Genomic DNA, 27,700 nt, shown 5'->3' with positions numbered 1-27,700 from the left:
TTCTGTCTTCTGTGGCATTAGCTACCCTTCCCAGTTTGGTGTCATTGGCAAATTTGATGAGCATCCCCTCAATTCCTTCATCCAAGTCATTTATAAAGACGCTGACCAACAATGGGCCCAGGACAGAATCCTGCGGCACCCCACTTGTCTCTTTTTTCCAGGATGGTGAGGAATCATTAATGAGTACTCTTGGGTTCAGTCAGTCAAGCTACAAATCCACCTAACAGTTACCTCGTTCAACCCACATTTTGCCACTTTCCTCACAAGGATATCATGGGGGACTTACTGAAATCAAGATACACTTTGTCCACAGCATTTCTGTGATCCACCAAGTTTGTAATTCCATCAAAAAAAGAAATCAGATTTGTTTGGCATGACTTATTTTGGAGAAACCCATGCTGGGTCTTAGTAATCACAGCATCATTTTCTAGATGCTCACAGATCAACTTGAATTTTCTGTTCAAGGACCTTCTCTGGTATCCATGTCAAGCTCACTGGTCAGTAGTTACCTGGGTCTTCTCCCCCCCCCCCTTTGAAGATGAGGACAACATTTGCCCACCTCCAGTCTGTAGGGACCTCACCTGTTCTCCTTGTCAATGAGACTGATAGGAAGGGCCATATATTTAAATTATTGTAAAGGGAGTAACAACACCATGAGTGCAAGGAGGCAAACCACACACAGGATTTGCTACATAAAGTGAAGGAGGTACACAGAAAGGAAAGTTTTTCCCCACCTGTCCCACAGCAGCATATCATAAAAATTGCTCTTGGAAGAAATATTGGTAATAGGCCAAAAGCCTAGATATAAGTATTAATATGAATGAATTGTACAATAGATTTAAGTTAATCAAGGCTATTGATTTCAGTGGCTTTATTCTAACTTAGTTGGATACAGTCTACAGTAAATAAATAAGATTATGAGAAATCAGTAAAATTTCAAAATCTAATATAGGAATCTTAGACATTCATACTAGAAATTAACTCGTACTGAAATCTATTGGACAGGCTTTTGGATAAAACATGCCAAGAATCAGGCTGCAAAGTTTACAATAAGTAGTATATTTTTAATATTACTATTTCACTTAAACTGAATAGGAAACAGCATGACAACATTAAAGGTTTCAATCTAGCATTTTAATGGACACCATTTAGAATTTTTAAATTCTCAACTTCCTGTTTATATGAACAGCACATTAAATCTATAGTCAAGATAGCCACTTTTATACAGTCCCATCATTAGTTATTCAATCATGATCAAACACATTTTGCATTATATGGATTCAGCAAAGTTACAGTACTCAAGATGTAATATGGAATACAAGGTCAGCATACAGTGACAGTGATCCAGTGGCTGTGGTGTACACACACAGCTCTGTGCACACAGGGGCTACTCCTTTTTCCTCTGTAAACTAAGTTTGGTATGCTACACATGTTTGGAATTCCTGTCCATTCATTTAAAAAAAATCCCTTTGCAACAGTGTACTAGGCCCCTATGACTGCAGGTCTTTTAACTGTGTCCCAAACTGCCAGCTTGAGTAATTATTTTTACAGTATATAACAATGGTGTATTTGTACTGGCCTGCAGAGAATTTTATCATTCCTTTAAAAAGAAAAAAAGTTATAGGATTTCTACATTGTTAATATTTAGCATACATACACCTTTGTTACCAACAGAATATATAGTTTTCGGGAGAAACTACATGAATAAATACTAAAGGCATTGAGGCTTGTAAGTGTATGGTATCAATCTTGCCTTTCAGCTTACTACAAAGATATACATATTATCTAACCTGACCTGATGTATTTTACCAACAAATTAATACTACAGTACCTTTTAAAATTTCTTCTTAGCCAGTTTAGTTTACTTTTGTTAACTTAAAAGTTCACAATTCCCCCTTGAAATCTGATAAATACCTTTACAGGATATGTTTGCAATACAGAAAAAAATATAGGTTAATCAAAAAAATGTTTCAAAATTTTGCATTATTTTCTGCTAAGAAAAAAATAGTTTATAAACATAGCTTAGACAACAATGATAGGAAACACCTAATGATAAGTTTCCAGTTTAGGGTTCAGGAGGCCTTTTATTCTGGAAGATATGTAAATTTAACATAAGATTAGAATTTTATGGGATATTACATTAGTATTTTATAAAGCAATTGGACAGTATAAAGTTGTTCATCTTCAACAAATTTCAAGTATTATATTGCTGGTTTTAACATTGCAATTTGAATGATGTTTTGGATATACACCTTTATTTTCCATAATTTCCAATCTGCACACTGTTTCTGTTTAATATGCAGCGAAATGTTCCAGGCTGGATATCCCAGTATTTAACAGGATTGTTGAATAAACTTATGCCACTATATAACGTCTTCTTCAGCCTTCCTCCTGTTGGGCAAAAATCATTCACTCCCACTTTTGAAATACTGTTAGAATGAAGAAAGACAACCTGTAAGAGGACAGAAAGAAAAAATAAATATTTGACATATCCCATGACTACATTAAATTGCATGTGAAGATTTGAAATATATGCTAATCCTAGGTAAAAGTGTATAGATTGCAGCCTTAGATATTTGCATCTAAAATTCAAAGGGGAAAGTGAGGTTTATATTGATTTATAGAAAAATATTCAATATACTTTTAATGTTTAATTTTTGATACTTCTTAGATAGAGGACAAAAGGTAAAAATTGGGGGAAATTGGGTTGCCAGAGTCACTATGATTATGAAAACACAAGTCCAGATGTATCAGTGGTGATACAGTGGTGCAAGACAAAATTAATCCGTTCCGCGAGTCTCTTCGTCTTGCGGTTTTTTCATCTTGCGAAGCACCCCTATTAGCGGCTTAGCGGATTAGCGCTATTAGCAGCTTAGCGGCTAAGCAGCTATTAGCGGCTTAGCGGCTTAGAAAAAGGGGGGGAGGGAAAAAACTCGCAAGACTGGCAAGACGTTTCCATAGGGAAATTCGTCTTGCGAAGCGCCTCGAAAAACGGAAAACCCTTTCGTCTAGCGAGTTTTTCGTCTTGCAAGGCATTCGTCTTGCAGGGCACCACTGTAGTTTTGGAATTAAAAGGGGGCGGATATGCCAGTTTGAGATGGGGGAAATGGAAGAGTTTGTAAACTTCTGTTCCTGATCATGTATCCATGTCAGGCAGTCAGGTAGTATTGCATTTACACTGGGACTTAACTCTTAGCTTTTGGTAATTGCTGCACATGAGTGCATACTTACATTAAACCCATGTCTTGACCGGTTTTTTTAAATAAAAAACCATAAAATATACTTGGCTGGATCCAGATACCTGTACACAGCTGGGCATAGGTGGAAAGTGAAGTTCTCATCCTTCTCCCTGCCAGCCCGTAGAGCCCCCTGAAAATGACATCCCCCCGAGAGTCAGAAGACCCTGCTAAGTGGGGGGTGAAGGGAGAGTGAAATTTGGGCATAGGCTCCTTTTTTGTGTAGAGCAGAAAGTTCTGCACTCTAGTCCACTCTTCTAAAGGTCCCATGCCACATGGGAAGTATTTTCTGGGAACTCTGAAGACTGGTGGTAGCAAGGAAGTTAGGTTTTCCTGCCCCTATCTGTGGGCTAAAAACCGAATCCAACACATTTTTTAAAAAACGTTTATTGTATAGATTGACAATACACTGAATAAGTAGGACAAAAATGTCAAGAGGATAAGATTTTAAAAGTCTGCTGCATTGTGTATTACCTGCAGATACTTCAGATCTGGAAAACCAGAAGGCACTTTTTTTAGTTTATTCTTCTCTAGATGGATTTCTCGTATATTTGGCATATTAGCAAAACTGCCATTTTCCACATCTTTGATTCTGTTGTTTCCTAGCCCCAACCTAAAGATAAATGTTAAAAAAGCGTACCTGAGACAATATGGTTTAAGATAACACTAAGAAACCATTTAACATACTGTATAGAGAAATGAACATATAGAAACAGTGGTTAAGAAGTCTTGGCTTACTAGCCAAACCCATAATTTGGTTGCCAGTGACCTACCCTTCCCACGATCCTGTGCAGTGTACAGAGAATTTAGAGAAAAGTGGGGCACTTGCTATTGTACTCAAGTCTTCCAGAAAGAATAAGTGGTACCTTGATGCTGATACCTCCGGCAAAGAGAAACCCAATGAGAAAGTATACAAAAGTATGTTTCAGAACATTGTAGTGGACACTGACCATTCTCAGTTTTCATCATTAGTCTTTATTCTGTTAAGAGTCTATACTTAGCATCTGATTCAAATCTCATATTCAGTTGAAGCAACAGCTAATTACAGAGGTAGAATTATATATAGGCTGTCTAATCTGATGCCTATAACAGAAGGAGTTCTAATAATTAATCATTCTGATAAATCAAGACATCCAGTTTTTTGAAAGGTCAGTGGGTTTTTCTAAGGCTTCTTCCATCCCCTCCCTCTCTATAGCAACTCTGCCTTCCTTATGCTGCTCCCTGGACAAACAAACAATGTCTTATTTTCAGCCAGCTGCTCTCTCTTTTGCAACAATGCTCACCTGGAAGTAATCCAAATCTCCAGCTGACCTCATGTGCAACCTAAACTGGCAATTCTGTTTGAGATCGAAAGGCTTGGTTATGTACACAGGTTTCTTGACTTGTTTCTTTCAAACAACAGTCTCTGTACTCTGTGAACGTACTGTATAGCCCTCTGAACTGTAGCCATTGTCCTGAGTTTTCCTCACACACCCTCCCCGTTATTTTATTATTTTCTCAAGATAGGTAAACATGTCTTCCTAAAATCAGTTGCACTGGGCACTGTCTTCTGAAATTACTTGGTGAAACAAATAATGAGAACTACTATTCACCAGGTCTTCAATCTTACTTTTTTCTCTCGGTTGTGCTGAAGCTGTCTTTTACTCATCATGCCCGGACGCTGAGGTCCAGCGCCGAGGGCCTTCTGGCGGTTCCCTCATTGCGAGAAGCAAAGCTACAGGGAACCAGGCAGAGGGCCTTCTCGGTGGTGGCGCCCGCCCTGTGGAACGCCCTTCCAGCAGATGTCAAAGCGACAAACAACTACCTGACATTCAGAAGACATCTTAAGGCAGCCCTGTTCAGGGAAGTTTTTAACGTGTGATATTTTACTGTATTTTTGCTTTCTATGGAAGCCGCCCAGAGTGGCTGGGGAGGCCCAGCCAGATGGGCGGGGTATAAATAATAAATTATTATTATTATTATTATTATTATTATTATTATTATTATTATCATCATACTTTGGCTCAAGTTCTCATTTGCTCTTCATATTTTTCAATTTAATTAAATTAAACAGCAAAACAAGTTCATGGTAAGTGCTGTTTTTTCCCCTTAGCAATAGCTCTTAAGGACTTTATGTGTGGTGAGTCTTACAAGATAAAGGCACTTTAGTTCAGAGACTGTAATATAATCACAATACTGTCCACATCTTAGTGAAGTAAAAAAAGTAAGGTTTAAATTAATTTGAGTGAAACAAATGGATTACACAACCACGCTTCCTTAAGCAATGCCCATATAGAAGCTGAAATGGCTAAAGTGTTGCATGGAAATTTAACAGCTTGCTGTGACCTGTTGCTTGGACCATGACACCAGCTTTTTGACTATGTTAAATGCCACATGAATGAACAAAAGGACTGGCCCAGTTCCTACATAACTGATCAGATGCCAGGTACACTGAATCACATGAGAAATGTTCCACCTCGAAGTGCCCTTATTTTTTTTTTAGGAAATATTGGTTGTTTCAATCACTGCACCATTCCTCATAGTTTTAAAAATGAGAAAATCCTAAAATGTTTACATAATATCAAATGTTTGGAAAGAATTTTCCATATTAAGTGTTACCTTTGAAGGTTTTTATAACGAATAAAATCCTCGAGTTCTATTGCAGAAATTTTGTTGCCATCTACATGAAGTTCCAATAGGCTGGAAGGCAATCCTATTAGGGAGAGACACACATTAAGTGTTTAAGCTGGACACAAAGAATTTCAAGAGGCAATGTATTAATTGTGTTGAGGAAAATAGTTTGTTTTATTTTATTTGCAGGACTTCTGCCTTTAGCATTAAGATGTTATTTTTAATGCAACTGATAGAAAAAGTCTCACTATTGTAAATAATATTGTGCAGAAATTTCTGCAATAAGTTTCTGGAATTTTTCTATGCTGTCATTCCCTTTCCTACTATTAGATAAAAGACCTAGGGCAAATTATTATTAGGGTGGTTTTTAAAAAAAATCTTGTTCAATTTATTGCTTAAGTTTTAGACTGCAAAACTATAATCCGGGAGTAAACGTGATTGAACTGCATGGGACTTGCTTTTGAATAGGCATATATAGGCTTGTAGTGTTGAACAGCAATCCTGTGTACATTTTCCATGGACTGTTTTGGACACAGTGGGATTTACTTCTAAGTAGAAATGCACACTGTCAATTAATTAAAATAAGTGACTTAGAGAGCAATCCTAACCCCTAGATCTGCTGGCTAGAAGGGGTAAAATGGGGCAATCATACTTCTCCACATGGCTGGTGTGTGTGTGTTTGTGTGTTTGTGTGTTTGTGTGTATGTGTAATATGCTCTGGAGGTCACATATACATCAGCAGAAAGATTTGATGGGATAGACTCTGAAACAGAGGGTCAGAGGCAGTCTTGGAACTGCTGGGAGACGAAAATAAAAATAGGCACTCTTTCACCTCCTGACCTAACCACCACAAGCCAGCAGAGCTTTGCAAGTGTCCATCACTTCACCCAGTTAGGATTGTTGTATTTCCATTCACTAAAATAATAGTTTTGGAAGAAAAACACTCCTTTAGAAAAAGATGATTCCTGCATGTGTAGCAGTGGGCATGCATCTTAGAAGAGACACTTCGTCCTGTGTGAGTCCTCTAAAACACTCGTGGTTTTTGTATTAAAAATCATACATGATTTGTTTAAAATAGCTACCAAATTAATTGGCAACAATTTTTTGTCAAATAGTTTTGATTTAACATTAACAAATAAATGAGTAATATTGCATCCATAGTTCTAATTTATCTTACTTTATCACAACAGCAATCTGAAGGTACGTTAGGGTGAGAGTGACAAGCCTAAGGTTACCCAGCATGGTAAATGGAAAATATATCTCCCTATATGTTGATTCTTGCCTGTTGAGATCTGTTCAAACCATATCCTATTTTGAAGAATCTGGGATGCAGGAATAGGGTTTCCTTACTCCTAGGGTTATAAAGTATGTCTATGAGTGGCTTTACATGCATACAGGCATGACACTGCAGACAGCATTGTGCACCGTGGTGCCTTATAACCACATAACCCACTTTATTCATAAGTGGCAAGGACACAACATCTAGTGTTTTAGTGGACCTGCATATATTTGTGATATTTCAAATGTTATAATTTCACTATGTATCTTTTGCTAGACTTTTGAGTTTGCCCTAGTACTTCCTAAAATGGACAAAACCAGATACAAACATTGTGTGCAATTTCTCAGCAGCTGATGAGCAAGTTCATATTTTTCTAATAAAAATATGTGATAATCATCACCGCATGTAGGATTTTTCCAAAGGATGTAGGAGTTGCAATTTTATATTTGTCAAGGACATTATGATAGCATAGGCTATGGAAATTGTAAGCATAATAGTATCCTTGTTGTGTTCTTTTCATGCTGATCTGCAGAATAGCTTTCCAAGTTAAATCTAAGCAGCCACCCATACTTCAGAACTGTTGGCCTCTGTATTCAGGGAATAGCCAAAAGTTGTTTCTGTGGTGTGCTTTAAAATTAGAGATGGAAGGCATTTAGTACTTCTAGATTCCAAGAGCTTTCTGTTTATTATATTTAGTTATCATTTTTTGTGCAGTACCATGACCTCAAGCATGCTTCTAATTTCCATAGTGGCTTAGGAAAATATTAAATCTCCAGTGCTATTACTTCTGGCAACACTAATATGAAAATACCAACTAATAGTTTTCTTTCCCTACTCTTTTTAGCATGCTAATATTTTTCTAGTGTATGTATTCATGTTTTTTCTGGTCATTTGTTGGTAAATTAAACAAAAATGTTTGTTCACACTTGTTTGCCTGCCAATGTTAATTTTTACTCAGAAGGGAGAATTAATGTTTTCTCATTAACATTTTCTTGCATTGTGACCCTGAGTTTAGTCAACAAAAAGTTAGGTGGGTTTAGGATCACCTAAGGCTGCAAGCCTACAGTTAGTAACTGGGAGTAAACATTGCTAAACTCAATGGGACTTACTTTGGGGTAAACATGCATAAGTTGTGCGGTTACTTGTGTTCATTCAGGAACTGGGAAGCAAAGAGGATTTCAGTTCAGGCTGATTTCCTGTGTTTCATGGCATGTCATGAAAGGATGTCTTGCTTTCACCAGGAGTTTTTATTTAGAAGGCAAATATTTCCCGAAAATGGTACAAGGAGCTAGTAGTTCTCTACCCTCACTAAGTTGTTATAACTAGTTTAGGAAATTATTTTCTGTAGAGTTCTATGAATTCCTTCAAGTTGTCATAATAATGCCAGAGAAGTTTGCCTCTTTAGTGACTACATAGTGAGTATGTATCCCTGGCTCATTACTAGATATCTCAACAGCAAAAGAGAACTCCTGGGACATCAGGACCCTGGGAAAGGTGGGAGGTTTTCTCCCTAGACCATCTCAAGAAGCAGTTGCTGAGGTTTCTTCCTTGCTTAAAGAGGAAGAGTAACATAAACAGACCATACTTCCTCATTGACTTCTCCTGATTACTTCTTCCTGGAAGGTGGCCCAGCTCTGGGCATCATGCCTTCACCACTGTGCTAATCCTAGAGTCAGTGTACACTTCAAAAGGAGAATTCTGGCTCTTTAATAAGACTGACTGCCAGGATAGCCTTCAACAACATGTACCATTCTAAGAGTATTTCAGTTGTCAGCTGGCTTCAAACAAGCACTGGAGCAATGTTTCAGATTGCCTGCCGGTTAGCCTTAGTTTTGCCTTAGTCTTGCCCCCAGTTCCCATAATACATTGCCCCAGGTTTTGATCCCAAGATAACAGCTATTTGCTGTTGCTTGTCTAACAAGACAGACAAGTCCTCTGTCTAGGACTTGGATACTCTACAGCTTTACCCTCTGCCGCTGTGCAGTGACACTTCTATGAGCCTGAGTCATGAAAGGAGATAATGTATTATCAGTTCATCTGTATTTCCAAATGATCAGGTTTCCTAGGTAGATAGTCATTAGAGTAGCTACAGTAGTGACCCTCAGGAAACACCTACTTCTGGGATTTCTCAGAATTTTAAGGCACTTAAGAAAAAAATGTACCGTAGATTCCGGCGTATTAGACAACTGGGCGTATTAGGCGACCCCCCAAATTGGCAGCTGCAATTTGAGGGTTCGTCTTATAAGCCCAGTTGCCCAATACACTGGGCAGCAACAGGGGCGGGCTCAGCTCCGTGCCAGGAGAAAGCCACCCGGCATGGAGCTCAGCCTCCTGCTCGCTGCTGCTGCTTCAGAAGCAGCAACAGGGGCGCGCTCAGGGAAAAAGCTGCCTGGCATGGAGGTGAGTCTGCCGCCCGCTGCTGCTGCTTCGGAGCCACCGCCACAGCAGCAGCGGGGGGCGGGCTCAGCTCCGTGCCACCCATACCTGGCGTATAAGGCGACCCCCGACTTTGGAGAAGATTTTCCGGGGTTCAAAAGTCGCCTTATACACCGGAATCTACGGTATATCCTTTAAATTTGTGCTTCCAAGTTTTTTGCTATCTGCCCAGGTATCTGCATATTTTGGTGATCCTTGGTGTGTCCATAGGCTTCTGATGTTTATTATGCATTGTAATTAAAAAGTATATCACCACCATTATTTTTAATTCAATCAGCATAATACCAAACTCAAAATTAGAAAGCAATGTACATGAGAAAATGTAAGATAAAAAACCTGATTTATATAATAAAAAAGATCATACCTTTAGGAACAGAGTTTAATTTAGCTTCTGCAATTCTTATATGATAGACTGTCACACCTTCAAAGGCCCCAGGTTCTATTCCTTCATTATCAATAGGATTTGCACTCATCTCTGCCAAAAGAATAACAGTTGTGGCTTGTGAGGCTGTAGTTTTTAAGACACCTTTCCTTGGTTGAGGCTTTTACAGCATTAAGAAATGAAAGAATGTCTTTAAACATGTGTAGCACGATTTCCTCCGTTCAGAAATATAAATGTTCTCTTCATACTCATAGGTATGGGTAGTGGCTTCCATGTGAAGGCATGACTCCCAGACAAAGTTGAGCTCCAATGTTTCTTGCTTAGAAATTAAGCCATGTCACATGGCAGAAATTCTTGAAGTCGTGCATTGTTTTTAAGGAGAATACAACCAAAAACCAAAGCAATGCAGATCAAAGCTTCTAAAATGTCAGGGAACACTTGCTCCTAGTTGCATACAATTCTTTCAAAAACTTCAGTCAACCTTTCATAAAGCAAACATTTATCAAAGATGGAAATAATTAATTTCCACAAGATGTGATACCGACCAACTTACATGGCTTTAAAGGATTGGCCAAATTCAAGGAGAATAAGGTTGTCATTGGCTGCTAGGCTTGATGACTATATGCTATCTTACTCCTTGGAACTTGGAATAGACATGTAAGTCTGTTCACTAATGCTGTTGTTGGTGAAGTTCATTATGATGAGTTATGCAGCGCAACCTAGTGTTGGGGCAGAAAAGTGTCCAATAGAAATGTACCTCACTCTCAGGATTCAGTTTACTTTTCTTCCTAATTCGAGTAGTCAATGTCCTTTATACTCCCTGCTGTCTCTCCTCAAGATCATGACATATGCTATCTTACTCTTTGAAACTTCTGCATAGGCATGTAAATTTGCACCTTCAGTCTGCTTTTGTAGCCTTAAGCTGCAATCCCCTTAGGCAGTAGCATGCATCTGTATACCAGTTGTTTGCCCTTACGCATGCTTGTGGATTTCCCATAGGCATCTGGTTGCCCACTGTAGGAAACAGGATGCTGGTCTAAATAGCACTTGTCTGTGGATCCAGCAGGGTTCTCCTTATGTTTTTAATTGTCCATGTCACACAGACCAGTGTGAGAGTTTATTTTAAGCCAGGGCCCTCCAAAGCAGCATAATCTATTTTCAAAGCTATGGTTCAGTTCCAGTGTGGCATAATGGTTAGAGTGCTGGAGTAGGACCTGGGAGGAGCAGGGTTTGAATCCTCACTCAGCCATTAAGTTCACTGGGTGACCTTGAGCCAGTCACCATCTCTTAGCCCAACTTACCTCAAAGGGTTGTTGTGAGGATGAAATGGGGCAGGGAGGAGAACCATGTACACATTATTGAGATCCTTGGAAGATAAAAGTGGTATATAAATGTAATAAATAAAATAATGTTTGATTATGTACAGTGTGCCTCCCATCATGGAGTAAACAGAACCTATCTCCATATGACTGTGATAAGGAAGGGCACTTTCCTGGATTTAATTTTTTTTTAAGGGATGGAGGAGATAGGGTGCCAGGGTGAAATCCACACTTTTTATATTACCTGACAAACCTTTCCTCAAACATTCTTACAAGAAAACAATGCAATATATCAGTTCCTTAGTTTGTTCTATTGGGAAATGGCAGAATCTTCCACAGTGAGGGTGGAATGCAGTTGTACTATCCCCTTACATTCAGTTTGTCATATTTCTAAAATGTTTAAGTAACCTGGCAAGACACTTTTCTTGACCTTACTTGCCCAAAGTGAATCACCCCTCTAAAACATCTTATTTAAAGAATAAAAACAAACTAGTCATCTGAAACTTAAGAGCACCCACACTTAGGAATATGATCTCAGTATTTGTCATCCTGGTGCAGATGAGAGTTTGACCACTTAGGCATGTAACACAGAGCAGGAGAGCATAGTTGGAAAAACTCAACCAGCTGGGACAAAGTCTAATACACACAAATGCACACAGTTTGCTCAGATGGGGTAGGGATGTATGAGAGAACCACGCAGTAACTTGGGCTGCCTGCCTTGTTTCTGTGTGAACTGTAGCCAGACAAGAAATCATTCCCACACAATTCACTCCCATGTGCAGGTGATGGTTTGTTTTTTTCTCTGCCCTATAAAGCAACCATTCTGTTTGCATTTGCTGGGTAGAGTAGAAAATAACAGGCAGCCAAAAAGGAATCTGAATTTTACCTACAAAGCTTGGGCTAAGAAAAAATAATCTACTGTTGGGAACCATTTGTTCAGCAGAAACCCCATGGCTGCATTTGGATGCAGACAGCTCTGTCTCAGCTCTGTTTCTGAGCCTTCCTTTCATCTAGGGCTCATTTAATCCCTGATTTCTATCACATTGCTGATGAATGAAATAATACTGTACTGTAGTTTGCTTCCCCCCTGGTATTATGCAACAGCTTGATTTATAAAAAACACACTTACCTAACACATGTAAAGCCTTCATTCCTTTAAATGCTTCTTTGTGTATCTTTTTCACTTTATTATCATGAATTCTTATCTCAGCTAAACTCTTTGGCAGATTTGCTGGAATCTCAGTTAAGTGATTATGGGACAAGTAGAGGCGCCGCAACTTTTTTGTTGATTGAAAGGCTTTGGGGTGGATCTTGGTTATTTTGTTGTTGTTCAGTGCAAGTGCCTAGGCAAAATGTGAAAAGGTGAAGTTAGAATATTTATTTTATTTTACGTCTCACATTCAGAAGATGTCATATTTTTTAAAACTGCATATATGTATTTTGCACATTTGAATTCAAAAACACCACCTACGCATCAGAAAGCTCCAAAATGAAACGTGTGTGTGTGTGTGTGTGTGTTTAGATTTGAAGAAGTAACAAGTAACAAGAGGGAGTGAAATCAGTCAGGACTTAAGAATGGGAAATAAGAATTAACATTTAGTTTCATTTAGATGTACTGTCAAAACGTAAGCTGTATCCCAACTGTGTGTGATTGTGACAGAAGTCTTATGCCATGGATAGCTTTAGAGCTGAATTTTGCAAGATATTTTGGAACAGTCCCACAACTGCTGATGCTGCTTAGTGAAATTATGCAGGGCAGTGCTTTCCCAGAATCCTGGTTATGGTCCATATTGATTGTGGTACTTAAGATGGGAAAGGATCCAGTGTCTCTGGATCTGTACCACCCAACAGCCCTCCTGAACTATGACACCACAGTGTCTATCTCACTGTGCAGCTCTTACCAATTAGCTGGCAGATCCTGTAATTAGAACACTGAATGCTATACACCACAGTGGTAGCATTAAATGCCATGTAGCTCTGTTGTCGCTTGGTGTTTATAAAATATTTGACAGGGTGGGATGGCAATTCATTTGCCACCAAAGCAAATTCTATATCAAACTTCATGCACATCATGTCCTTGCTCTACTCCCAGTGTTACTCTCCCTCTCAAACACAAGTTTGCGTGAATGGCTTAGTCTCATTCAAAGCAGGGGGACCAAAGATGGTGTCTACTGTCCCCCTTCCTTTTTTGCAGTGGTGATAGAAAAATCACAACTTCTAAGTAAATTCCAGAAGAACTGGACATTAACTAACCTGAATCAGAACTTTGTGTATGCTCTCCCCCTTGAGCATCAGGTAAGACTTTAGAACATCACGTGGCTGAAACTTCAGTCAGGTGACCTAAGGTACCTTGGCATGACTATTCCCAAGAACTTGAGGCAGCTGAGGAAGAGGAACTTTGACCCTTTTCCTAGAGAACTGAAGGCTGAAATCTTAGGGACAGACCTCTCTTGGTCTGGCAGAATTGCCACCCTAAAAATGTGTTTTCCCCCCATTTAGTTTCCTGATTCCAGTACCAATCTTAGACATTTGAAACAATAATCACAATTGCAAGATGGCTTTGTAAAACATGTCCATCGCTGACATGTGTCTAGCATTTGCTCAGTAAGGAATATAGCCCTTAGGCTGGAAAAAGTTTCCCAGTCCTGTTCAGTGAGATTTCAAAAAACATGTGTGCTAGTTTGATTTAAACAGAAGGCTGTATGTTGGCTAGGCACAATATTTTGCTACTGGTTGTCAGTAAACAACAGGATTTTACATTAAGCTATGAAATGTTTGTTTGTCTTAAAAGACTGTAGTCAATTTATTTATAATTCAAGTGCTAGGCTAAACAAAATGTATTTCTTATATGGCCAAGAACTTTCTGTTAGTTAGGCGTTCAACTGGCCATTCAGCTGGAATCCAAGACATGGGAAAGTTTATACAAAAAATGTATGAGATTTTCTTTACTTCGGCATATGAAGACATCTGCACTCTGACATAAGGGGAGGAATTCAACATGAGCTACAGCAGTCTTTCCGTCAGTGCAACAATTTCAGCTTGCCAGGCAGAATGATCCCCTCTCTCCTTCCCCTTTTTCTGGGGGTTGTCCTGACACACACACACATACCCTGAGCCAATTTAAGGGGCACATAGTGGGAGAAGAGAGCATAAGCCCCATTGCACTAGTGAAAGTCCTTGCACAGGCTCCTACGGCATGACTCATTAGGGGTGAATTCAGCCCAAGATCTGTCAGTTAATGGTGAACTGAAGGTTGTCTGTAGTTTAGGTAAACAATAAACCAGGAATATTGATCAACTTTGTGTATGGAAAGTGTTTTTTTCTGTGCTTTAGATAACAAATACAGTGGTACCTCGGGTTACAGATGCTTCAGGTTACATACGCTTCAGGTTACAGACTCTTGCTAACCCAGAAATAGTACCTGCTAACCCAGAAATAGCACTTTGCTTCAGGATGAGAACAGAAATTGTGTGGCGGCGGCGCAGCAGCAGCAGGAGGCCCCATTAGCTAAAGTGGTGCTTCAGGTTAAGAACAGTTTCAGATTAAGAATGGACCTCCAGAACGAATTAAGTTCTTAGCCAGAGGTACCACTGTAACTGACTTTTCCCATAAGTGTTATTGATCTTTTCTCACATTGCTTTCCATACATTTTATGTTAATGGCTGTCAGGGTAGAAAACATCTACTTGACATAAGATAGATTGCCATAGTCCTTGATAGAGACAAATACTAGGAATGCTAGAAAGCAGACTTACATGTAGCGATGTGAGTCCTTTAAGATCATTCTCCTTGACCTCTTTTATTTTGTTATTTTGAAGGTCTATCATGCGAGTATCAAAGGGAATATTCTTTGGTATTGAGGTCAAACCTATTAATTAGAAATAAAAAAAAATATTCATCTACAAACAAAAGACCCTTTAATCTCCATTTGTTTGTATTATGCTGAAATGTTTGTTTCAGTTTTGCAATAATTTAAAATGTTTTGTAACCATTAATTCCAACTTTTGGGTATAGCCAATGTTACTCATAGTAGACCCATTGATATTGCTGGGTCTACTCTAAATATGAATTGGTTGGCTATCACCCCTTCCACTATCAATAAAATCTAATGCTGATTGTGCCCCCTTCTCCTTTGTTTGAGTAACAGATGAAGCTATATTTAGAAACCTGGAATCAGGTTTCAGTTTATCAGAGAGCTCAACATGGGCAAGGTAGCATCCGATAAATTGAACAGATGAGATTCTACTGAACTCTTACAAAAAGACTGCTCTGGTGGCATGATTATGCTTTTTTAAAATGACTTTATATCTAATTAGGCATAAGATTAATCTAGAGATACACAAGAAAGTAACAGATAGCAAAGCAGTTCTTTCCCTAGGCTTGTGTTTATTTTTGAGGTGTCCAAATAAACCTAATACCTTGGTGATGGCAGCTGTTGAAATAATTCTGGTTAACATATTAATTTACTGAATAGACTTTTATTGAACTCTATTTCTGGGAAATACTCTTAGAGTTCATAGGCTCTAGAGAAAAAACTATTACCACCTCCAGATTGTGCCATTTCACAAAAGTGTGTGGGTATTACAAATAAACAACATAGATCCAATGAAAATAAAGTACAGATTTATTCTTACCCAAATCTGAACAGTGTACAACTCTCAAGTAGCATTGACATCCAAAGGGACATACAGGAAATAAATCAAAGGGTATTATGGGTGCCCTAGTTGGAAAAAGAGAATTGTCATCATCTCTGTCATCGTCATCTTTGTCGTCATCGTCGTCGTCGTCGTCAAGGTCTTCCATATCCATGAGCATCATGTTCTTGAAGGTGAAGTATGAAGGGCTTATAAAAGGCTTAGCAGAGCACAAAGCCAAGAGGAGGAGAAGCACATATTCTCTCATATCTTCAGAGAACACACTCCTAGTAAAAAATACAAGCTAGTTTGTAATTTGTTTATGCATTTCCTTTCTTTGTATGATGTTGTCTGGAACTTCTTCTTAGAAGTTTGTACTTCCAATATGAAGTGTTTCCCTGTTGCAGCCCATAAAAATGAATTTTCCCAGGATGTAAGTTTTCTTTAATGGGGCCCATTTAGATGCTTTGATGAACTCATGGCCTCATAGCCTGGGTTTGAAAAGAAATACTACAAAGACTTTGAGTTTGCCCTAATGGCTTTAGAGAGTTTCAGCCAATGTGCACATAAAGTGGCTCAGATTTCATTCCTAGTACTCAGGAACAACTCCTTGGACAGGGGGTATTGACTGTATTGTGTTGCATTATTTGCACCTTAATATCCAATGTGCCAACTTGCCAAACTTTGGTTTAGCAAGAACAAACAAGTGTTCAGTTGTCCAGAACAAAAACTGAAGCCACTTTGCTCCTCCCTGGTCCTGCAGCTATCATTCTATCTAGGGCTATACATTACAGACAAACCCAGGTTTGTGGTTTGTCTTGCTACAACCAATGTTTGTTCTTATTTATTGCTTATGGCTTGTTTGTGGTAGGCAAATTGTGAGCTGCGTTATGGCTTACCTCAGGGTAGCCATGACTTAGCTCCAGATAGCACAGCACCAGCATGACTGTGGCAGGAGCAACACAGCTGCATTTTTAACCCTGGGTTGCTCATACTTGTGTGCCATAGTTTGTCTTAATATTACATGAGAACAAGGCCAATATGACACTGTGAGGTGTAGAATTATTTGAGATTTGCAGCCGTTATATAGTGCACGAAGATTAAAACTAGGGTATTGTTACTTGGCAGTATTGTATTAAATTATCTTAAGAAGTCCAGGGCTCTTGCTGAATCAGTGAAGTGAAATCAACAAGGGAAGGGAACTTTATGAACTACCGAAACTCTCATACTTCTCCATGAACTGCTTCCACTTGCCCCTCTGAGGGTGTGTACACAATTACACTCTCATTCTTTGGAATTTTGGAATTAACTCATTCAAGGAAATGACTCTCTTATTATTCCATATGCATAGCACTTGTAGCAACAAAGAATCTTGTGGCTTTTTAAAGGCTGGCACATTAATTGCAACCTAGCCTTCATTCCCAAAGTTTATTTAGTTGGATACAACTTTATTAAGTGATTTTTACAATGAATCCGTGGATACATTTCTCATCCCTCCCTCTCTGAAGGAACTATTCTGTTCCATTCTATATACTTAGGCACCCTCACAGCAAAACAGAGCAGCTTTCAATAATGTTTAAAACAAATCTGTTGGCCTGTATGACTTTCTTCTTACTGTTTCGTTCATAGTTGCACAGATAAGAAGTGCAAGCAATTAAATAAACAGACTATGTGCTTTCATTGCTGTGGCCAGATTGACTGAAAAGTTCCCCATACTTGAGGATACACAAAGTTTAAACCAGAAAACATTCAGCACCTGATGCTGGGGGCAGGGACAGCAGCACTGCTACTTTATTATTATATGGAGTTCCCTCCATATGTATGCTGTGTGAAGGAAACTTCTGTCCATACATGAAATTAAGGAAATCTCTCCTTCCTTGCTAATAAAACTCTGTGGCCTCTGTTACTATTGTTCAGTTTTCTCCTCAAGGCAATAATTTCTTCCCATTTCACTTAGAGTAATTTCACATATAATGAAGATGCAAACTCCGCTCTGCCACTCAGTGCACACTCAACAAGAAACTACAGCCAGACACAATTCCCAATGAGTAAATCAGCATTTACTTTTTTAGGTATATACATAAAATATATAAAAATGTATTATGGTCTAAAAGCTAAATGTGAATTATAATATGTATTCTGGCCCTAACAGTATGATAAACTCCAAACACAAATCCTGAATGGCTGGTGGAAATGCAAAAAAAAAATGGCATTCCTTTGAACCAAGTGATTGGTAAATGAAATAACACTGAAACCTAACTACTTTCTCAACATCTGTAATAGGAAAAAATACCCTGACCTCAGAGCTTTTGCATGCTGTTAAACTGTGCTGTTGACATACTGTCTTAACAGTAGGAAAAGTCCTAACTAAGCCCCTGGTCTTATGGGAAAAACTTCCTAAGTATTTTATTTTGGCACAGGAAATCATTATTTTAGAGACGGTAGGGAAACATTGTTTCATGCTGCCAATTTGGCCAGAAGTATGTTGTAACTTCAATAATTAACTTTACATCAGAAAGTCGAGTTAGATTGATTTGAGACATTGGGGATATGTACTTCAAGTATATATGGAACATAAAAAGTAGTCGGAATATGTTTTCTGTCTGACTTTTGCCAAATAATACTCACTCTTGATTTGCTCTTGCTTTAACAATGTATGTATACAGTTAAAAACTAAAGCTACAGGTTTACATGTACAAAGAAAAACCACAATGGCCCCTTTATCAAGACAAATTAACTTTTATATGTGGAAAATCTGAGAAACTGAGAGCACAATTCTATGCTAAGAAGTAGATGTGGAACTTGCTTGTAGGCAAGTGCTGATAGGATTGCAGCCTAAGTGACTTTCACAAGATAGCAGCCTTACTATCAAGTCAATACCCTAAACTTTCTGATATATTTCTTTCTGCATAAATGGTAGGGTGCCACACCAAGTATTAATATTTATAAATAAAATTACTCAGTAGATTAAGATTAGAACACAGGTGCTTTTTCCACATTAATACTTGGTGCAGCAGTCAGTGCTCTTCCTTATATAGTATTTTTAAAATGCTGTCTGTCAGGATATTAGTAGGTAACTCATGTGCAATTATGCAAAATTTAAGGTGCAGTCAAAATAATAAAAAGTACTAGGATGGAAAGCATCTCAATTATATTAAAATAACCAATTATAGAACGGAGTGTAAAAACAATTATTGGGTTGTATGCAAACCTACAGTGAACACCATTTAGTTGTCTAGTGGCAAAATGCCAGTTGCATAATATTATATTTGGTACTTGTTTTCATGACAGAGCTGACACTGGAGTGTATTCTAAATGGTTAAAAGGCAGATTTTAAAAGTGCTAAAAATTTCCATTGTCTAGAGCAGGGTGCTCACACAACCTTGTCTCTAAATAATGTAAATCAGTAGCAAGAAAATGTTGGGTTTTTTTGTGAAGAGCCATGGGAAATTCTTGTGTTTGCTAGTAACCCCCAGTCATTGCTCTGCACAAAAACAGAAACCATGGAAGGAAAAGAGGAATCCTGAGCAGTGAGTTAGTTATAAACTTAGCATCTACTAACCTTTCATACATTCTCCCAGATAAATTGATTCATTTAAAGCTCTTTTGTGTTTATAATATCTACAGCATAAAGGTGAAACATTGCAGAAATGTTTACTGTATAATATTGGAAGTCAAACATTTTTTAAATGCAGAGACTTGCTATGTCTTGGAGGGGAATTAACTATGTTCATCTGTTCAAAACATCAAAGAAGAGGCACTTTATACTGCTTCCATGTTTTTGTAAACAATTATTTGGCAGTGAGTTTCTTCCAGTTTGTTTTGCTTTTTTGGTAAATATCAGATTCTGAATGCCTGGAAACATTGCTAAATTTAAAAAATATCATTAAATGTCTATAAAACTATATAGGGTGCTATTTTTTCTCTCCTAGATAAATATAACTGTGCTATGGTAGACCAGTTCAAAAGGTACAGGTTTCCTGTTTTCCTTTCTTCATACAGTTCACAATATAAAAGCATTTCTACTACAGTGTACAATCATCTAATATATCCTTTAAAATACTGAACAGTAGTCAATTAGCTTACATTAGTAATGATAAAAGCACAATGTTAAGTTACAATAAGAAAAGTTTTTTTAAAAAAAAACAACAACCCAAAACTAAAACATACCTTTCTGGTTTGTCAAATTCTTCTAAAGATAAAAATCCACCTGAGAAGTTTATATCCAGTTCCTTACTATATAGAACTCAGATTCAAGCCTGTAAAATGAACAATAAATAATAAAAGGGTAAAAAAAAATCGCTTTAAAGTTCCCGTTCCTTCTGGCACTCTGGGTGATACTTGAATAAACTGCTTCTGTAGATTAGTCTATCTGAGCACTGAAGAATGATGTTAAGAAAACTTGTTACTACTCATGTGTTTTTCATCACTGCTTGTATCACAGCCAAAACTTCTAGCTTAATTCTAGACGTCTAAGCAGAAGATGTGGTTAAATTTGAAGCTTAATAATGCATGGCACAAAGCCAGTGCAAGCCCCATATGGTTCATTCAAGTCCATTTCTGATGTGCAAGTACACACCTCATAAAATTTCTGCAGTGTGCCATTTCTTACATAAATGAAGACGTCTCCATCTTTCTACCCAGGGCAACCTAACAGTAAATGAATTATTCTATCTTGGTTATATTTAAGGGGATATCATTAGAGCTGAAGGCAGAGGTATTTAAATAAACAGCTATGTATTGGGTTACAGGATGATCATATATAGAGAGAGCTATGGCAGTGGCTCTCAAGCAAGGTGTCCACTGGGGTGCATAGTGAGTTTGCTGACACACGCTTCTCCCAAAATGCATCTAGTTAAAGTTTTGCACCAAATACAGCCACTTACCTCACTTAATGATTACTGGGCAGAGAGAGGAAAAGACCACCACTCCATTTACACACACATTCTTAGTCAGCATAAAAGAAGTAGGACATCCAACTGAACTGGATTCTTTGAAGAGGCCAGCATACTATGATTTTTCAGTATGCTCCAGCAGATTGGTTGGAAACACGCTGCTCAAGATCCTACAAACTGCTCAACAAAGTCCAAACACTCAAAGGAACTTCAGCTTATGTTTCTAAAATAGTAATTTCCCATGCCACATAACAAATATCTTTTATAACTTGAACTTCAAAAAGCACATTATGAAACAGCAGGGAGAGGTCTTTTCCCTCTCTCATAACTCGTAAGCAGGGAATGGATACAACAACCCTCTCCCATACATGATCCCTATTCTCCAAGTTGAAAAGAATGGAGATTCGTTATGTACTTCCCAAAGGCATCTGATTAGCCATGGGATTAAAAGGAGCTTGAACTGATACAACAGGGCTCATGTTATGTTATGTTATGTTATGTTATGTTATGTTATGTTATGTTATGTTATGTTATGTTATGTTATGTTATGTTATGTTATGTTATGTTCCGAGAAATAGTCAAGAATCCATTCAAGATGCTCAGGGGAACACCAAGCAAGAGTAGAATGCATGCTGAGCCTTTCAAGGAAGATAATTCCATGTGGCTGTCCCAATGAGTTTACTGGGAAAGTTCCTTTTATGGGGACAATCTACTCACTAGAAAATTTAACAGCAGGGTAATTTGTACAGGTGTGTCTTAAAGTAAGACTTCTCTGCACTTTAATAGCATCTTAGAATGACATAGCATTATCCATATTTAGATAACATAAACGGTAACATAACAGAGCATTGATAGTAAAAAAAAGAGAGACACTGATGCTCCATGCTCCATGATGGACTGAGGTAGTCCATCATGACAGCTAGCCATTGATAGCCATAATCTCCATGAATTTATGTACCGTATTTTTTGCTCTATAAGACTCACTTTTTCCCTCCTAAAAAGTAAGGGGAAATGTGTGTGCGTCTTATGGAGTGAATGCAGGCTGCGCAGCTATCCCAGAAGCCAGAACAGCAAGAGGGATTGCTGCTTTCACTGCGCAGCGATCCCTCTTGCTGTTCTGGCTTCTGAGATTCAGAATATTTTTTTTCTTGTTCTCCTCCTCCAAAAACTAGGTGCGTCTTGTGGCCTGGTGCGTCTTATAGAGCGAAAAATACGGTAATTTTCCCATCCCAGGATGCAGAAAAGTAGGTGAATCTGAACCTGCACCTTTCTTCCTGCTTGAGGCAGATTTTTACCACCAATACTGGGGAACCAGAAAGCCTGAAGCAATTGCGCTAGCCTTGTGGTAGTGTGCGTAGTTCTTCGGCTTAGTTCAATATATTGTCCCACCTCAGAAATGTTGTCTCTTGGGTATATGACTCAGACCCAGAATAGATGCAGAGTGCGCCTTTATTTAAAAAACAGACAAAAACAAAAGTGCAACTATGCAAAATCTAAGCCTGGCCCTTAGTTTTGCTAAGATGTACCATCTCAATAAGGAATACTCTCTCATATAAAAAGCCTTCTGCATATAGAACACTTACAAGTTAGGGACACAATTGCTTTTTTAATTCAGTTGTAGTGGAGCAATGGAGACAAGTTTTTACTACTGTCTGGGGATAGGCAATTTGTGGTAATATCACAACTTTTATGGTCTGTTTTTTAGTATATCTAAAATCCTTTGCTTATTAGGGGCTACCGCACATTTTTTTCAAAAAATTGCTTTGCACAGGTAACTACCATAGAGTGATCAAAATTTTCAAAAGTAGGGGGTCTGTGGCTTGGCTTTTGAAAAATAGGGGGTCCTCAGTAATTAGCTAGTTGGGAACCACTGACATAGAGTATTCCCTCACAACTCCACTTCTCTGCTCCCAAAATTGAGCTTCCCAGTTCTCACGTGTCTGTATACCCTTGAAAGATAATAAACACTATCTTTCAAGCTAACTCTCTGCTCAGAGTCTGACTTCTCTGGCTGCAAATATTCCCTCAGGGAGGATTTTATACAGCTCAGAGATTATGCTGTTATAAAGTCCAATGCCAGGAACCAAACCTCTCTTTCCCTTTCCCACTCAAAGTGTTGTCTCTACCCCTTTCTGGCTAGCCGTACCCACAGCCAATCAGAGTGAAGCTCTAGCTCAGCATACTGAGAGCTATATCACTCTGGTAGAGTTTTGCCCATATTGTACCATCAAACTTCACTTTACCTGGGCCATTTGTCATAGTAAGTGACAAGGTTTAGCTGCACTTGTGATCCTCATCCTCCTTCCTAAGGCAAGGCCTGCTTTGGGAGCTGCATAGTGAGTCCTTAACTTTTCAGTCTTTCTTTATTTCCACTCAAATACAGCATAAGATTCTGAGATCTCATGAGTTTTCTTGTCTGTTCCCAGTTGCCACAGTTAATTCTTCCAGCCATGGCCAATTCACCTCCATCAGGTCACAACAACACACTGGTATTATTAGCAGATCCTGCAACAATTGGCCCAGTGGGTAATCATCTCAGCAGACATTACTATAGTAGAGTAACAGAGGTCACATTTGGGGAAAATAATCAGATAACAAGTGTCTCTTCCATAATTTGAATGATTTTTAGGGCTTAGCAGAGAAGTTACATATCTTGAGTAAAGCAATAATCAGACTAATAATAGTGAGCAAACCTTGTGTATATTAAGCCTATTTTTTATTTTAAAAAAATTTATTACAACAACAGCTGATTCTAGTTAAATCAACATAAACTAATCAAAATGCAGTTTCCTAGCAAATCAATTCAGAATAGCACTGCTTTAAAATAGTTGACATTATGGCAGAGTATGCTCCAACTGGACTTTTGTGTAATATAAAAATGCCATTAGATTATGCAATAGTAATATGTCAGTTAGTGTCTATAAATAGCAGCCATATTTGGGGTTCCTGTCCTATTGCAATATGATTAGCACTAGTACACACATTTTAAAATCTCAAGTATCTTTTCATCCATTTTCTTTAAATACTCATATAACATTTGCATTACATTTTTAAAATGATCTTTCCATATGAACATCCTGCAATACATTTTTCGCTGATTTTCCCCCATTGTTTTTTGATGATACTAGCTCCTGAAAATAGAAATTCTCATTTTTTAATTGGGCCAAGATGATTTAATATGACATAATTTTCTAGTGATATGTTTTGACTTTAGTTCAGTCTGGCTTATTTTAAAAAGCTGTACATTGTTTATGTTGCTTGACTATGGAAAATCCATTATTTCAGAACTGTAGTTATTTTTTGATCTTTTACCATATGTCAAAAGAAAAAAAAAATAACATAAACATTTACATAAACACAAATACTGCACAGAAGCTTTTTTACTCTTTTATTTATTAATGCATACTTAAACCTTGTTCAGAAGTTTTGGTTCATTCTCTGTAACTTTTTTTTCTCTGTTTGCACTGTAAATTCAATGCTTTTTTAAAAGTGTTGGACGGATGACTATTGTATTGAAATATGCTGGTATGTTGGGTTAGAGAACCAGAATAAACGCTGTACACTCAACCGCACAATACATTTTTCTAAAGTTTTGCACCCAGATGATAAATATAGCTACTTGAAATTTGAAAATGTTCCTGAAAGCAAGCTATGCTTGCTCTTGATTGTCTTGTGTACTGGTCATGATTCAGTGCTCTCTGGGATCAGTCAAGCATTTTGATTTGGTGCTTCATTCATTAGTTGTCAGTCCTTTCTCACAGCATAAGCTGTTCTGGTGATTTTTAAACAATAAGAAACATAGAAGTCATGAAGTTAACAGCATGCAGTTCCAGCAAGAAGGCCAGGCATGATTTGTGAGATGTACAGTGAGGTTTAGAAAGAATCATGAACGGACAAAAGGAGAAAATGTAGTAATGAATTCTCATGTAGGAACTTGTAAGATTGATATATTGAGGGCTACATTCCAGTATGAGAAAAATGGTGAACAAGAAAGATAGAGGCTGTGGTATATAATCTTTAGTAATCCATGGAAAGATATTGAGAGGTAGTTTGTGCACAACATATTTGTGCAAGAGTTTTTGCAAACAGAAAAAAATGGAGAAACCACTTGAAGCATCCACTGTGTCAAGCTATTTCAATTGCTTTTGTTTGATTTTGATAATAAACCTGATTTGCAATGGGGGTTGAATAATTTTGATTGCAACTGTATATTAAGTGTACTAAGGTAAGTTATATTGGTGTTGATAATAGTTAGGACAAACTGAAATATCAGTAAACAGAAAACAAGATATCAAATGCCTGTGTTCCCTATTTTCTGTCATACAATGAATGCAAGAAGAACGGACTGGAGAAGTAAACCATATATCTACAAGTGTGAGAAGTGTAATGCCATCATGGAATTACTGAAACAGTAGTAAGAGTACAGCTATATGACTAGTAGAGCACCATTGTGATGAAATGAATACAATCTTGAATTCGGGCCATAGAAAATTGCGTTCTGCTATGAGGATTACAGAGTAGCCTTTTAGGTAAGCTTGCATTTTTAAAAATAAAAAGAAAGCTTATTGAAGATTGAAGCCCCATTGGCCAAATATCAAAAGAGGAAAGGCTAACTCGCTCAATAAATGTAAAATTTTATTGTAAGTCGGAGGAAAAATGAAAACCAAAGAGTTGCAACATGTCTTTTTTTGGCAGAATTTCATAATTTAACAACCAGATTTATAGAGGATGTTCCAGATAGGTAGGTTCTGGCTTGTCCTACCATCACAGTTAGTATCAAGAAGTTTGATTAGTGTCTCTGTCATTTATTTTCTTTTTAAATTTTATATCCCACTTCTCACCATCTAGGTCTCAAAGCAGTAGTACACGTGGCGACCATTTTAGACATGTCCAATTGATATGCGACCGCCAACATGTGGGTCCTTTTCTGGACCCAAAAGAGGGAAGAATGGGGATGGAGCAGGCTTATGTGTGTTTGACCAATGTGAGTGTTGACCCAGAATGCAACCCCCATGGCAGTGCTTTGTCTCTAGAATAAAAGGTGCCGGTACTCACCATGAAGTTGCACAGTAAGTGTCACACTTTTTAACAACAACAAAAAGAGGTGCTGGTACTGCGTACCCTTGAGTACCGTCTGGGGGCACTGCCCCACGGAAACATTCAGTTGCCTTTACTTAGAACCACCGTTCTTTTGATTAACAAGTAAATGGGGTGAATCTTATCTGAGCAGGTCATCAAAAGTTTTCAGTATATAGGCTTGGTTTATGTCATTCATTGGTTGCAGGAAATGTTCACTTGGTGTACTGTTACTGTATTTGTCATGTCCTCTTCCACTCCCTTCCCACAAGTATCAAATAATGTTGGTATTTGGGCAACATTTTTGGGTAGCAGTATTGTAATTTAATGGAGTGCTTGTTCGTATTTTATGCTTGCGTGGCCTGGAAAAAAATATCCATTGCTTTATAAAAGATGTCTAAAAAGCAAAAGCTAACAATTATATGATTCTTGAAAGCCAAGAGTTTATGTTACTTCTATTTTCATTTCCTTTTTGTTTACCAGCATGAAGACTAAGCCATTGGGGTATTGGTCTCTGAGCATGCATACATACATGAGCTAAATAATACTCTTCTTAAAACTTGGCTCCTCCTTGAAACCATGCAGTTGATTATATCTGACTTTTATCTAAGATATAAAACAATAATGCTTAACTTATAAACCAGATACTTACCTCCTCTAAAACAAAAATCTAAAATATCATTTGATTAGCAGGTATGTGGACTATAGAATAAACTAGTAATTTACTGAAAATACAGTGTTCTGCATTTGTTCTTTCACCAGAATTGTAAATATTTATATTTCTGTGGGAGGATTACCAAACATAATTGTAGGGAGCAATTCAAAATCACATGCATAAAGTAGTATGAAAAAATGAAGTAAGCAGAATCATTGGGTGCAGCTTCTGGGCCTTATTTTATCATCCATTTTTTTTATTCGGTTTCTCAGTTCTTAGATTAAACTGGGATACAATCTTTCTTTATAAGGCATCAAGAATTTGGTAGTCATGAGCACTCAGGTTTCTGATTTTCATCAGTGGAAGAACTCAGCCCCATGTACACAGTGGAATCTGTTTGTTTGTTTATCTATTTAGGGTTTGGTATCCCACTTTTCAGCTCAAACATGGAGATGTCCCAAAACAACTAGCAAAATATATAAACAATTTTAAAATGCAATAAAAATGCAATAAACTCTACAGAACTAATAAATAGCAAGGAAGCCAAAACTGGAAAAATGTTTAAGCAGAAAAATAATTAAAAGCACACTGGACAATAAAAGTATTTAAATGACAATAGAACACTGGCAAAGTAGAAGATAACCTAACCTTCTCATGCAGTGAGGTCCACAGCCCCATTCACCCATCATGGTAAAACATAGTCCGAAACAAACCATGGCTTACTGTGAATAAGCAGCATGTTAGTACACACTGCTGAGATTGTACATGCCCCACTTCTCCCTTGCTTCTAGGTAACTTGGTCCTAATTCATTACGGGATTTAAATCTCATTGAGGCGAACTGACAACAAATGCAACCAGTATAGCAAAGGAGCGAGAAGCTCCTGAAATGTACCACCAGTCAAAAGTTTAGCAACAGCATTTGTCACTAGTGGAACTTTTTGAACAATTTTCAGTGGCAGTTCTACATAAGGCATAGTTACAGTAAAGGTAAAGGGACCCCTGACCATTAAGTCCAGTCGTGACCGGCTCCGGGATTGCGGCGCTCATCTCGCTTTATTGGCCGAGGGAGCCGGCGTACAGCTTCCGGGTCATGTGGCCAGCATGACTAAGTCACTTCTGGCGAGCCAGAGCAGCACACGGAAACGCCGTTTACCTTCCCGCCTATTTATCTACTTGCC

The 27,700-nt window shown here is 38.0% G+C and overlaps 2 protein-coding genes across 4 annotated transcripts in view; one reads left to right on the top strand and one right to left on the bottom strand.

The window, feature by feature from the left end:
* CENPP (centromere protein P) overlaps window positions 1-27,700 on the top strand; it is a 148,050-nt gene that overhangs the window by 58,193 nt on the left and 62,157 nt on the right. The gene's annotated exons all lie outside the window — the stretch shown is intronic.
* On the bottom strand, window positions 1,044-23,440 carry ASPN (asporin). Its single transcript, XM_081848542.1, has 9 exons — window positions 23,034-23,440; window positions 20,066-20,154; window positions 15,896-16,182; window positions 15,017-15,129; window positions 12,392-12,605; window positions 9,926-10,036; window positions 5,835-5,928; window positions 3,711-3,849; window positions 1,044-2,452 (listed from the first exon to the last, which is right to left on the bottom strand). Exons 3-9 carry the CDS (start codon window positions 16,161-16,163, stop codon window positions 2,255-2,257), a joined length of 1,137 nt encoding a protein of 378 aa, XP_081704668.1. The 5' UTR covers window positions 16,164-16,182; window positions 20,066-20,154; window positions 23,034-23,440; the 3' UTR covers window positions 1,044-2,254.

Source organism: Podarcis erhardii (assembly GCF_964252035.2).
Source record: "Podarcis erhardii genome assembly, chromosome: 2".
NCBI lineage: Eukaryota > Metazoa > Chordata > Lepidosauria > Squamata > Lacertidae > Podarcis > Podarcis erhardii.
This window is presented reverse-complemented; position numbering and strand designations above follow the sequence as displayed.